Source organism: Micropterus salmoides, unplaced genomic scaffold (genome assembly GCF_014851395.1).
Source record: "Micropterus salmoides isolate LMB-PRFRI ecotype aquatic unplaced genomic scaffold, ASM1485139v1 Ms_hic_scaffold_3289, whole genome shotgun sequence".
NCBI lineage: Eukaryota > Metazoa > Chordata > Actinopteri > Centrarchiformes > Centrarchidae > Micropterus > Micropterus salmoides.
The window spans coordinates 1-12,026 of NW_024042583.1; the positions used below are offsets into that span (position 1 = coordinate 1).

The following is a 12,026-nucleotide window of genomic DNA, read 5'->3' on the forward strand; positions in this document are numbered from 1 at the left end:
ACAGCCCCGTACAACAACGATGCGTATAGCCACCTGAGATTCAAGCTCCCGGCAGCAGCTTCATCCTCCCCACCAGTCATGGCTAGTTCGTTGGGTAACTTGGCTAAGTTGCATGCTAGGCATCTGGCAATATAATTTCCTCGCCTGACAAAGTTAGTAATCTTCTGCTTGAGTGTCCCAGCTGTGCTCATTAGCAATTAGCCTCTGCGTTGTGGGCGGAGCCAGCGCTGCGGTAAATTATGAAAGCTAATACCAATATCTCTCTTCTTAGCACTGCAACCCACTACAGCACACAGGTGTTGATCCGCCATTGTCTTCTCTACTCCTCATAACCTGAGCGGAGTGGGGCAGGAGCTTGTGGCCCCCCAGAGTTATTACATCACAACTCCAGTCTGTTTTAGGCTGCCTTTTAGTGACTGCCATTGGTTCACAGCCATTTGAATGCAGAAATACTCAAAAATGCAATTTTGAGCTTAATTTCTAAATGTCCTCTAGCTTTAGAAAAATGCCACAAGAACATGTTAACAACACGAAAAACATGATTATCATCGGAGTGGGTCTTTAAAGCTCATTTGCACAATACATTATTTAACTAGTCTCTCTATTTGTTGTTATACGTTTGTTATATTGCTTTCTGTGTCCTATATTTATTTGTAAATCAGGAATACTTTCCGTTTTTTATATTGCTATTTAATATTTAGTTTCATGCCTTGCTGCGGCTACAATGTATTTTCCAGTTGTGGATCAGTATAGTACCGTCTGTCTATGTCAAAAGTCTGAGTTGCATGATGTTCTTACGCTTCACTGGTGTTACCTGCACTAAATGGTACACGGCACTCTCAGTTTAAAGGAGTCATAACTTAGTATTACCTTGGATACCCACGCTCTATTATAGCCTTTCAGGCCTTCTAAAAAGAAAAGTGGAGAGCTCCTCTGACCCTTATTTCTGAAGGCATTATTGTCTCGCGAGATCTGATGTGATATTTTGGCTGTCATGGATGGTCATTTTAATAATGCAAAGGGGCGCGTTGATTGGTGGCAGGAAGGAGGGGGTTGACACCGCACGTAACTTCAGCATATCATTCCAAAATGACATCATGGCGCAAGTTGTAAATGCACCCGACCTGGCTGCGACCTACGGAATTCAACCGTACATGCACGAGCCAGACTCTGAATCTGAGCTGGAAAGGGAAGATGTAGAGTCGATGGAAGGACGTCTACATCAAGATGTCTCTGAATGGTAAAAACAATCATTTGACTGAGACATTCATTATACCTTTTATTTAATGTAGATTACATTAACGGAGATGTAGTCTACTTTTTTTTATCAGCTTACAGTTGTTATTGAGATCAATCATGTGGTGTTTTCGCCTTGTTTCACGTTGTGGTTTTTTAGACATTCAAATTTGTGAACGATTCCGGTGTAAAATGATTAGCACAGACACCTAACGTTAAGCCAGTGGAAGGGTTGTAGGAACCGCGTCATTAAAAATGAATTTAATCCACTGGTCCCTGACAGCTTGGTCCGTTCTTGGGAGAGAAAACCATTTAAGTTACATGTTGATTCTGGCAGTCAACAACAGAGCAACTCACGTGTGCACTACGTTTCTGCATCTTTCGCGACTGAATATGAGGGGAGAGGGGCAGGGCGGGCTTCCTGCAGCATAGGTGTCCATATATGGTATTTCCTGCCCGTCTTGACGTCAAGTCGGGGCAGAAATTAAAATCTCGTATTTGAGTGCGCATGCACGTGGGCTGGTTGACGAACCCAGGGGTAAACAAACGCTTCACTTTTAAATCGGCTTCCCGGCCAGTGTATAATCGTTAGGCAATCATAACATACAGTAGCCGTGTTTCCACTGTCGGGCCAGAGCCGGGCCGTGCTAGTTCACCCCTAGCGTGTTTTAGTGAAGCGCTGTGGAGCTTCTGGCCAGACAGTGGAAACGCAACAGCTGGTTTTGAGCCCGGTGCTCCTGGCCCGAGGCCATTAGCCCGGCTCGGCCCAGTTTAAAGCCCTGGCTCGCACTGGCCCGACAGTGGAAACGCGGCTATTGATTCTCGTGGAAAAGTGAAATTAGACAGCATAGACAGGACCTCAATGATGCATTGATGTGGATGGGTCTGCATCAAAAACATTTTTTGGCCACAAAGTCTGATCAAAAAAGCACTTTACCTGTAGAGTGTGTATCACAACTGGGAGAGTGCTGAGCATTGTCTGCAGGTAATACACTGACTAGACGCAAGAACATCAACCTCACTTTGAAAATACTGTAGTATCTGTTTTGAGTCCCAGAATGAAATGTTTATTATATATTATTGTAGGAAGAGGAGTGTTTGCCACACAACCCATTGAACCGGGGACTTCGTGTTGGAGTACAGGGGTAAACTCCTCACACAGGAGGAATGCAAGTCAAGAAAATACTCAGAGATTGAAAGCACATTTCTCTTTGACTTTCAGTGGCAGAATCATCACTTATGGTAAACATTGAAAGATGGATGTTTGTATTGATTTAGCGAAATTACGAGTTAACCCTGAAACAAGGGTTTAATACTTGATGAATGAGTTAAGCAAAAATACTCTTAAATTCTTTTGAAAATAACTCTTTCAATAAAACTTTTAAAAAGATGTAAAACTATTACCATTTTTTGATACTTTTCAGCTGGATGCATCTGAAGAAGATTTATCTCTCGGAAGATTGGTCAATGACAACCACCAAAATCCAAATTGCGTTATGAAAAAAATCATAGTTGACAACAAACCACATTTGTGCCTTTTTTCTCTGAAGAAAATAGAAATAGGAGATGAAATTGATTACAACTATGGTGATTCAAAATGGCCTTGGCGCTGTAAGGTGAGTTGGTTAGATTAAGTATAGAGATTTCTTTTTTTAAATTTTTTGTTGCAAAAGAAAATTTTGTATTTCTCCAAAATTAACCATGTTTCCAATATTACTCTTGACTGTCTATGGAAATGCATTTAATCTTTGATCTGTGATGTGTGTTAAAATGAGTTCTTCTTTATCTGCAATCCAGTTGAAAAAAACCAAGCTCCAGCCGCAGCAGAAGAGAATGAGACCAGCCCTGTTCCTCAGATGCTGAATGATAGACCTAACCCAGATCAGACCTGCACACAGGTAAAAGTACATTCAAACACATTCATCTATGCTGACATGTATCCATGACCTATCCTAACCCTATCCATGATCCACTGCAAACTCTTGGAATAGACGTGAGCAGCTTTTTAGTCCATGCTCTCAGTTAAAGTTCAGTGCTGTTTCACCATTAGATGACCTTATTAGCCTGTGAATGTCTCTTCATACAGTTCTGAGTCTCTTCTTGTCTGTCTATTTCAGGTGAAAGGCCTTCAGACTCCTGCTGCAGCAGAAGAGAATGAGACCAGCCCTGTTCCTCAGATGCTTAATGATAGACCTAACCCAGATCAGACCTGCACACAGGTAAAAGTACATTCAAACACATTCATCTATGCTGACATGTATGTGGTGGTGTTCTATTACTAAAGTGGACCAATGCTTATGTGGCTTTATATTGGCTGTTAAAGGCCAGGTAATGTCACACACACCGGCATGTTTCCAGTCATGTTCTTATGGGGTCCTTCCATCTTCCAAATACATTTGTTTCTCAAGTCCCTCCTTTACACACTCGTATGTCTGTAGTCTGACCCATGTGGGGCCCTTCCGTCCAGTTCTTACGGTAATTGTTTTTAATGCACTGTGGCAACACCTGACATGACCTCAACTGTGATTTTAACATTCGTAATTGTATACTGTGTCTGAGCTGTTAGATGTTTTAAAGCAATATTTTGATTTGATCCACTGCAAACTCTTGGAATAGACGTGAGCAGCTTTTTAGTCCATGCTCTCAGTTAAAGTTCAGTGCTGTTTCACCATTAGATGACCTTATTAGCCTGTGAATGTCTCTTCATACAGTTCTGAGTCTCTTCTTGTCTGTCTATTTCAGGTGAAAGGCCTTCAGACTCCTGCTGCAGCAGAAGAGAATGAGACCAGCCCTGTTCCTCAGATGCTTAATGATAGACCTAACCCAGATCAGACCTGCACACAGGTAAAAGTACATTCAAACACATTCATCTATGCTGACATGTATGTGGTGGTGTTCTATTACTAAAGTGGACCAATGCTTATGTGGCTTTATATTGGCTGTTAAAGGCCAGGTAATGTCACACACACCGGCATGTTTCCAGTCATGTTCTTATGGGGTCCTTCCATCTTCCAAATACATTTGTTTCTCAAGTCCCTCCTTTACACACTCGTATGTCTGTAGTCTGACCCATGTGGGGCCCTTCCGTCCAGTTCTTACGGTAATTGTTTTTAATGCACTGTGGCAACACCTGACATGACCTCAACTGTGATTTTAACATTCGTAATTGTATACTGTGTCTGAGCTGTTAGATGTTTTAAAGCAATATTTTGATTTGATCCACTGCAAACTCTTGGAATAGACGTGAGCAGCTTTTTAGTCCATGCTCTCAGTTAAAGTTCAGTGCTGTTTCACCATTAGATGACCTTATTAGCCTGTGAATGTCTCTTCATACAGTTCTGAGTCTCTTCTTGTCTGTCTATTTCAGGTGAAAGGCCTTCAGACTCCTGCTGCAGCAGAAGAGAATGAGACCAGCCCTGTTCCTCAGATGCTTAATGATAGACCTAACCCAGATCAGACCTGCACACAGGTAAAAGTACATTCAAACACATTCATCTATGCTGACATGTATGTGGTGGTGTTCTATTACTAAAGTGGACCAATGCTTATGTGGCTTTATATTGGCTGTTAAAGGCCAGGTAATGTCACACACACCGGCATGTTTCCAGTCATGTTCTTATGGGGTCCTTCCATCTTCCAAATACATTTGTTTCTCAAGTCCCTCCTTTACACACTCGTATGTCTGTAGTCTGACCCATGTGGGGCCCTTCCGTCCAGTTCTTACGGTAATTGTTTTTAATGCACTGTGGCAACACCTGACATGACCTCAACTGTGATTTTAACATTCGTAATTGTATACTGTGTCTGAGCTGTTAGATGTTTTAAAGCAATATTTTGATTTGATCCACTGCAAACTCTTGGAATAGACGTGAGCAGCTTTTTAGTCCATGCTCTCAGTTAAAGTTCAGTGCTGTTTCACCATTAGATGACCTTATTAGCCTGTGAATGTCTCTTCATACAGTTCTGAGTCTCTTCTTGTCTGTCTATTTCAGGTGAAAGGCCTTCAGACTCCTGCTGCAGCAGAAGAGAATGAGACCAGCCCTGTTCCTCAGATGCTTAATGATAGACCTAACCCAGATCAGACCTGCACACAGGTAAAAGTACATTCAAACACATTCATCTATGCTGACATGTATGTGGTGGTGTTCTATTACTAAAGTGGACCAATGCTTATGTGGCTTTATATTGGCTGTTAAAGGCCAGGTAATGTCACACACACCGGCATGTTTCCAGTCATGTTCTTATGGGGTCCTTCCATCTTCCAAATACATTTGTTTCTCAAGTCCCTCCTTTACACACTCGTATGTCTGTAGTCTGACCCATGTGGGGCCCTTCCGTCCAGTTCTTACGGTAATTGTTTTTAATGCACTGTGGCAACACCTGACATGACCTCAACTGTGATTTTAACATGCGTAATTGTATACTGTGTCTGAGCTGTTAGATGTTTTAAAGCAATATTTTGATTTGATCCACTGCAAACTCTTGGAATAGACGTGAGCAGCTTTTTAGTCCATGCTCTCAGTTAAAGTTCAGTGCTGTTTCACCATTAGATGACCTTATTAGCCTGTGAATGTCTCTTCATACAGTTCTGAGTCTCTTCTTGTCTGTCTATTTCAGGTGAAAGGCCTTCAGACTCCTGCTGCAGCAGAAGAGAATGAGACCAGCCCTGTTCCTCAGATGCTTAATGATAGACCTAACCCAGATCAGACCTGCACACAGGTAAAAGTACATTCAAACACATTCATCTATGCTGACATGTATGTGGTGGTGTTCTATTACTAAAGTGGACCAATGCTTATGTGGCTTTATATTGGCTGTTAAAGGCCAGGTAATGTCACACACACCGGCATGTTTCCAGTCATGTTCTTATGGGGTCCTTCCATCTTCCAAATACATTTGTTTCTCAAGTCCCTCCTTTACACACTCGTATGTCTGTAGTCTGACCCATGTGGGGCCCTTCCGTCCAGTTCTTACGGTAATTGTTTTTAATGCACTGTGGCAACACCTGACATGACCTCAACTGTGATTTTAACATTCGTAATTGTATACTGTGTCTGAGCTGTTAGATGTTTTAAAGCAATATTTTTGATTTGAATTTTGATGTTAAATATTTTGATTTGATGCACTGAAAACCCCTGTAATGGTCAATTGGACCATGGACCAATGCTCACGGGGCTTTAAAGTAGTCAGGTGACCTTTATTGGGTTGTAAAGGCCAGGTAATGTAACACACACTGGCATCTTTCCAGTCCCATTCTTGTGGGGCACCTTTTAATGCATTATGGTAACATCTGGGGAGGAAAAAGAAGAAAATCTGCATACTGGGTTAAAGCTCACAGTTACCTTTTTTATTGACTAAAAAACAAAGGTTTCGATCCAAATGGTCTTCCTCAGGCAACTATATGATAGTATTGTAATACTATAGTATAGCTGTACTCTGATTTTAACATTTATAATTGTACACTGTCTAAAAGGGCTGATGTTCACATTTCTGGATTTAGATTTTTAGTCAGACCATGCCATGTTTCTTTGGCCAACCTTTCTAATTCCATACTTAATGAATTTTTGTTTATTTTTAGGTATTTACTGTCCAAGGATTTTCACTGGTTGATTATCCAGATAGTGATGAAACTGATGAGGATGGTATGGAAAACGAACCTCCCACCCCACACCTGGATGTTATTATAGGGCAGAATGATATTGGCCCAGATTTTTCAGATCATTTGTACGATTCAGATGAAACTGTTGTGAAAGAAACTTGTGATGAGGCTTCTCCAAGCAACCATTCCAACAATCAATCGGATGATGAACTTGTTCCACCACTGAGACGCACAAAAAGCATTCTGGTAAGCCCCAAAACACATTTTAACAATATAATTGTTTATGTGATAAATTTTTTGCCACTAGTAAGCGAATTTGAATTTTATATTTGAATGGGAATCATTTACTTTGAACCTGAATCGATTGTTTTGAACAATTGCTTTTAAAATCTGAATTTAAATGGATTCATTTGAAATTGAATCTATTGGATTGGCATAAACACCTGCAGGAGTGATGTCCAGTGATCAGCGCTCAGGTGTGTGCTTAAAAAAAAAAAAAAAAAGATACAACGTGCCCAGTGATGTAGGCTACTGGTCAGCCAGCATACCGGGACAAACCCCGGTAGGGCCGGTCTCTGTTGCCAAAATCCGGTCGAGTCCTCGTCCTCGCTGGTGCATTAATTATCAATTAAATAGAGATCACCAACAATCAATCAGTAATCATTTATTAGAGAAGCTCAACTCTCTCTCTTTTCTGACTGATTAAATTATTGACTAATCTCATATATAACATATTGCTACCCTGTCTACTGTTCTGAACCTCAAAACCACTGAGCTCGACCAGTTGGCAGACTTCCTTGGTCATAATATCGCTGTTCACAGGAAACACTACAGGCTCCCAGAAAGCACCCTCCAATTAGCCAAAGTAAGTAAAGTCCTCCTGGCAATGGAACAAGGACGCCTAGGAGATTACAAAGGAAAGAGCCTCGATGAAATACAAGTCGATGTGAATGGTAATTAACTTTATATTCTTGAAGGCACAATATATGACATTTAGTCTTCCGCATTCAGAAAACAACTATTTACCATGTAAAACATAGGGCAGTAATGGTGACGGGATGAGAGATAATGCTACTGTTGTATACTCTTGCAGATTGCCCATAGTTTCAGCTTTCCAAACTCAATTTTTTATCAATTATCATTTTAGAGACCATTGACATGGAGGGACCTTTAGCAGAGGACATTGAAGGTATGTGTATACGATGTTCCTAAATTGATTTTTAAATGATCCGTTTTAGATATTTTGTGTATTGTATTAAGTTATTTCCCTCTCCAGATGTCAGTATGCTAAGAGATGATGGGTCAGACGATGAGGTCAGCATGTCATCCACGCAAGAATGTACCTCCACATCACAAAGTCAAAACCAGGGAGTGTCTGCAACCGGTGAGCTTGAACGCAATTCTTACCTTTCGTGCATTTCACACAGCACGTGGCAAAAATTTCAACATCAACAACTCCACCTCCCTTCTTTGTCCCACCCACCTCTTTCTCCTGCAACTCTGTCAGGAGACCTGTATGATGCAGAGGCTGCACAATCAGTCAAACACAACCCCAGTTTTAAAACTGAACACTGCGTCAGTACTGCCTGAAATTACAAGTAGCATTAACTTTGAGGTTAGCGGGAACCCACCTATTGCTTATAGGTTGCTCTAATCTCTCGGCACAGACTTCATACAGGGATAGCACAGCTACTCCAACACGTCCCTGTCACTACAGAACATCTGGAATGTGCGCGATAAGGTGATGCAGGACAATTCCCTGAGCACATTATCCAAGTCTGCTTCATGGCAGCAAACAGACTCCACGGTTGATCGCAGTGACCGCACTTGCACTGCAAAGGGTTGCCGACCCTCTCCTCACTGTCATCTCCGTCCGGAGCTGCTGCAGCTCCCTCAACCAAAAACGGGTCTCTCAACCCTCCTCCTCATCACTGGCTCAAACGCATATGCCATCGGGTTAGATGACATCTAATAAACTCATACAGCCTTGTCGTTAATTCTACTTGTAATGTCAGTAACAACAGTCGCTTTCTGTCTGATGAAATCAGTTCATCTTATATTGTCCAACATACAATCTTTTCGGCGCACAGCTACTTCAGCACTAGTGGACTGCGTGGGACGGTCTGTCGTCCATACACTATATGAGGAAATATACTGCTTGAGGGCCACTATCCTTTAGGTTTTAGATGTTTCCCTGCTGCAACACACCTGATTCATTGTGCAGAGCTTGGCAACAAGCTGTTTGATCTATTTAATTTGAATCAGGTGTGTTGAAGCAGGGAAACATTTCAGACCTGCAGAATAGTGGCCCTTGAGGACTGGAGTTGCCCATCCCTGGGCTAACATGACAACTAATATTTTCACGTCACTAGTCACTTGAAAAGAATTTAGGACTATAGGAGACGGGATGAAATAAACTGTCTCTCTTTAAGAGACACAAATCCCATATACTGACTTCTTATTAAGTGCCTTGAGACGACATCTGTTGTGAATCAGCGCTATATAAATAAACTGAATAGAAAATTGAATTGAATATACTAAATTATTTTATAAAATAACACAACCACTGCACTGACGGCTATTACATATTTCATGTAGTGTATACTACAATAAAGTTATTTGTTTGTCCAGATGTCAGTATGCCAAGAGAAGAGGGGTCAGAAGATGAGGTCAGCATGTCATCCCTGCAAGAATGTCCAAAACCGGAGTGTGTCTGCAAAAAAGAGAGGTAAGCTTTGGGGCTTGCACTCTCTTTTGGGCCAGAGCTGCTCATTTATTTTTAAGGGCTTTTACTTTGCTTCCTTGACTCAACACTTGAAATATGTCTGTCCCTCCTTACTGTCCGGTGCCACAAGCCTGACAGTGACTTGAAAGAAGCTGTTGCAGGAACAGACCTTGTGAGCCTGCATTGTCGCAGGTTGTAGGGTTGGGGAAAGACTGGCATTATCACCTTTATATCAATAAGAAGTCTGTTGTATTTAAAAAAAAAAAATCTTTAACACTTTATGGACTTACTCAGGAAAAATGCTTGCATTTCCTCCAACAACGGAGGTGTACAGTGACCAGTTGAAACACTCGAACAACCTATAATCACCTTAAATACCTCCTAACTGCTAGTGTTCCTTCATCCAAGTCTCATTAAGCCTCCACATGCAGCTGACTTTATTAAATGACCTTTTAAAAGTGCCTTATAAATAGAATATATTATCATTATTATTGTTTTTATTATTATTTTGTGAAATGCAAAAAAGAATAAAATTGCTTTAAGTGAGAGAGTGTGTGTTTATACTCGAGTGTAGGGTAAAAGCATCCTGTTGCAGTTTCTTTTCCAGAATTATAATGTAATGCCGTCAGCAACACACAAAGAAAAAAGAATGCAATCAAAACCGTTAACTATAAATAAAGTTAAAAAGCAAAACTAAACGGAATGCATCTGAGCAGGCACTCCTCCGTTGCTTTCTGCCTTTCTTTCACCCGTTGCAGCTCTTCCTTCAGCCAGTTGTCGGTCGTTCTCATGGTGGTTTTGGCAAAAGAGGGAGCACGGGGCTTGGAGAAGCTGGCAGCACAGGGGGGCTGGGGTTTTTCCACCGCTTCATGCACTCTTTCAGCAACGAGACCAAAACATCCGGAGACTTGTGATCACTCTGGCCAATTACAAGAGAGTACATCCACGTAGCTGCGTTTGCGTAGCTGGGCAGCACGTCAGGTCCGAAGAGGTGCCCATCAAGCTGCATAATTAAGGATTAATTTGCAGTGTTTTTGTTTTTACCAAACCAGTGTATAAAATGAATAATAATCTCAGTCATGTTATTATGAAGAGTTGTTTATTCCAACAAATAAGATCTTTATTTATTTACATTGTTAACAGTGCAATGTCTGCAGTGTTCTCTCGCTCTCCACTGAAATTTATGTGCTCAGTGTGAAGTCCACCTTTACTTATAGTGGTAATCCCAGAAACAGTTCCTGTCCTCTGAAAAACAGAGGCGGACATCACACTTACTGCATTGGGTATTGGTGTACCCTTTACTGCAATGTCTGCAGTGTCCTCTCTTTGTCTTCAGGGGGAAACGTCCAGTTTGGTCCATGCGCGCATCCATGGGCGGTGGTTTGCGTGACTTTTTAGAAGAGGGAGCCTTTGGACTTCCATCATCCATGTGTGGTCTCTTTCCACTATTCAGAGGGCTCCTGTCTCTGGGCTCTTGTTGATTGAAGATGGCCGTCCTCTCTTTGGCGTTTTCAGTGTTGTGTCCGCCAGATTAGAATATAAATGTATCAATTTATGTACATCTCAAATTCCAGTCTGATTTATCACAAACAAGGTAAATAGCACAAATAGATCATTACCGTAATGAGAGAGGAAGCCAGCTGTGCTTGGAACTTTCTCATATTCAGTATCTCCTTTGGCATCCTGAGAGCATAGGCTGTGCTGCTTGTAGAGGAGCCAGGCGTTGACCACAGCAAGGGTGATTGTGTGCCAGAAGATGTACATGTACCACCACCAGGATTTCAGTGCATACTTGTGTTTTGCTGTAAATGAGTCCAACAAATCCACACCTCCCATGTATTTATTGTAGATGCCCACAATGGAAGCCTTTCTAACGTCAATGTAGGTTTTGGTGGTTTTGTCCCAGTGTTGAATCTCCTGAACAGGTTCTGGTCCAGCGAAGTGTCACCGCCCTGTTGTCGTACCATTTGACAGCACAGATGTTGTTTCCCCTCCACTCTGTGGTCAAAGCTTCCTCTGCCCTTCTTCTTCAAGCTCTTCACATGTAAAGATTACAGTTGGGGAGATGCACTTGCCTGGCTGTTCCCACATAATGGATTCCTTGCTCAAGGAGCTTCACTACCAGTGGTACGGAGGTGAAGTAGTTGTCTGCCTAGATCTTCTTGTGTTGACCCTTTGGAAATGTGGAGGCAAGCTTCATTACAACATCACCTGACAATCCAAGTTTAGATTTGACTCGTACATCATTGTTGCTCCCTTGGTAAACATCAAAGTCAAGCATCATGCTAGAGATTCCAGCTTTCACCCATACTTTAAAGCCCCATGAGCATAGATTACCTTGCATATACTTCTTGATGCTGCTAAACTTCCCGTTGAATGGTATCATCATCTTGTCCATGGAATGTGCTCTTCTGGTACCACCTGCAGGCAGTTTTCTCTGAGTGAATGAAGCCGTGGTCTGAGTTT

General features: G+C 41.8%; 1 protein-coding gene across 1 annotated transcript; it reads left to right on the forward strand.

Moving 5' to 3' along the window:
* The first annotated feature begins 1,097 nt into the window (after positions 1-1,097).
* LOC119884224 (putative uncharacterized protein DDB_G0290521) lies at positions 1,098-9,765 on the forward strand. The gene is made up of 12 exons (XM_038694692.1): positions 1,098-1,215; positions 3,034-3,134; positions 3,354-3,455; positions 3,979-4,080; positions 4,604-4,705; positions 5,229-5,330; positions 5,854-5,955; positions 6,815-7,081; positions 7,658-7,788; positions 7,983-8,024; positions 8,112-8,219; positions 9,467-9,765. The coding sequence occupies exons 1-9, from the start codon at positions 1,098-1,100 to the stop codon at positions 7,706-7,708; spliced, it is 1,047 nt and encodes a 348-aa protein (XP_038550620.1). The 3' UTR covers positions 7,709-7,788; positions 7,983-8,024; positions 8,112-8,219; positions 9,467-9,765.
* Positions 9,766-12,026: the final 2,261 nt, after the last annotated feature.

What these genes read in the sequence shown, in the direction of transcription:
- LOC119884224 (XM_038694692.1), top strand. Translation starts at nt 1,098, where the DNA reads ATGGCGCAAGTTGTAAATGCACCCGACCTGGCTGCGACCTACGGAATT. An exon ending in TGTAGAGTCGATGGAAGGAC is followed by an intron (nt 1,216 to 3,033) that starts GTCTACATCAAG and finishes TCTGCAATCCAG; the next exon opens with TTGAAAAAAACCAAGCTCCA. An exon ending in CAGATCAGACCTGCACACAG is followed by an intron (nt 5,331 to 5,853) that starts GTAAAAGTACAT and finishes TGTCTATTTCAG; the next exon opens with GTGAAAGGCCTTCAGACTCC.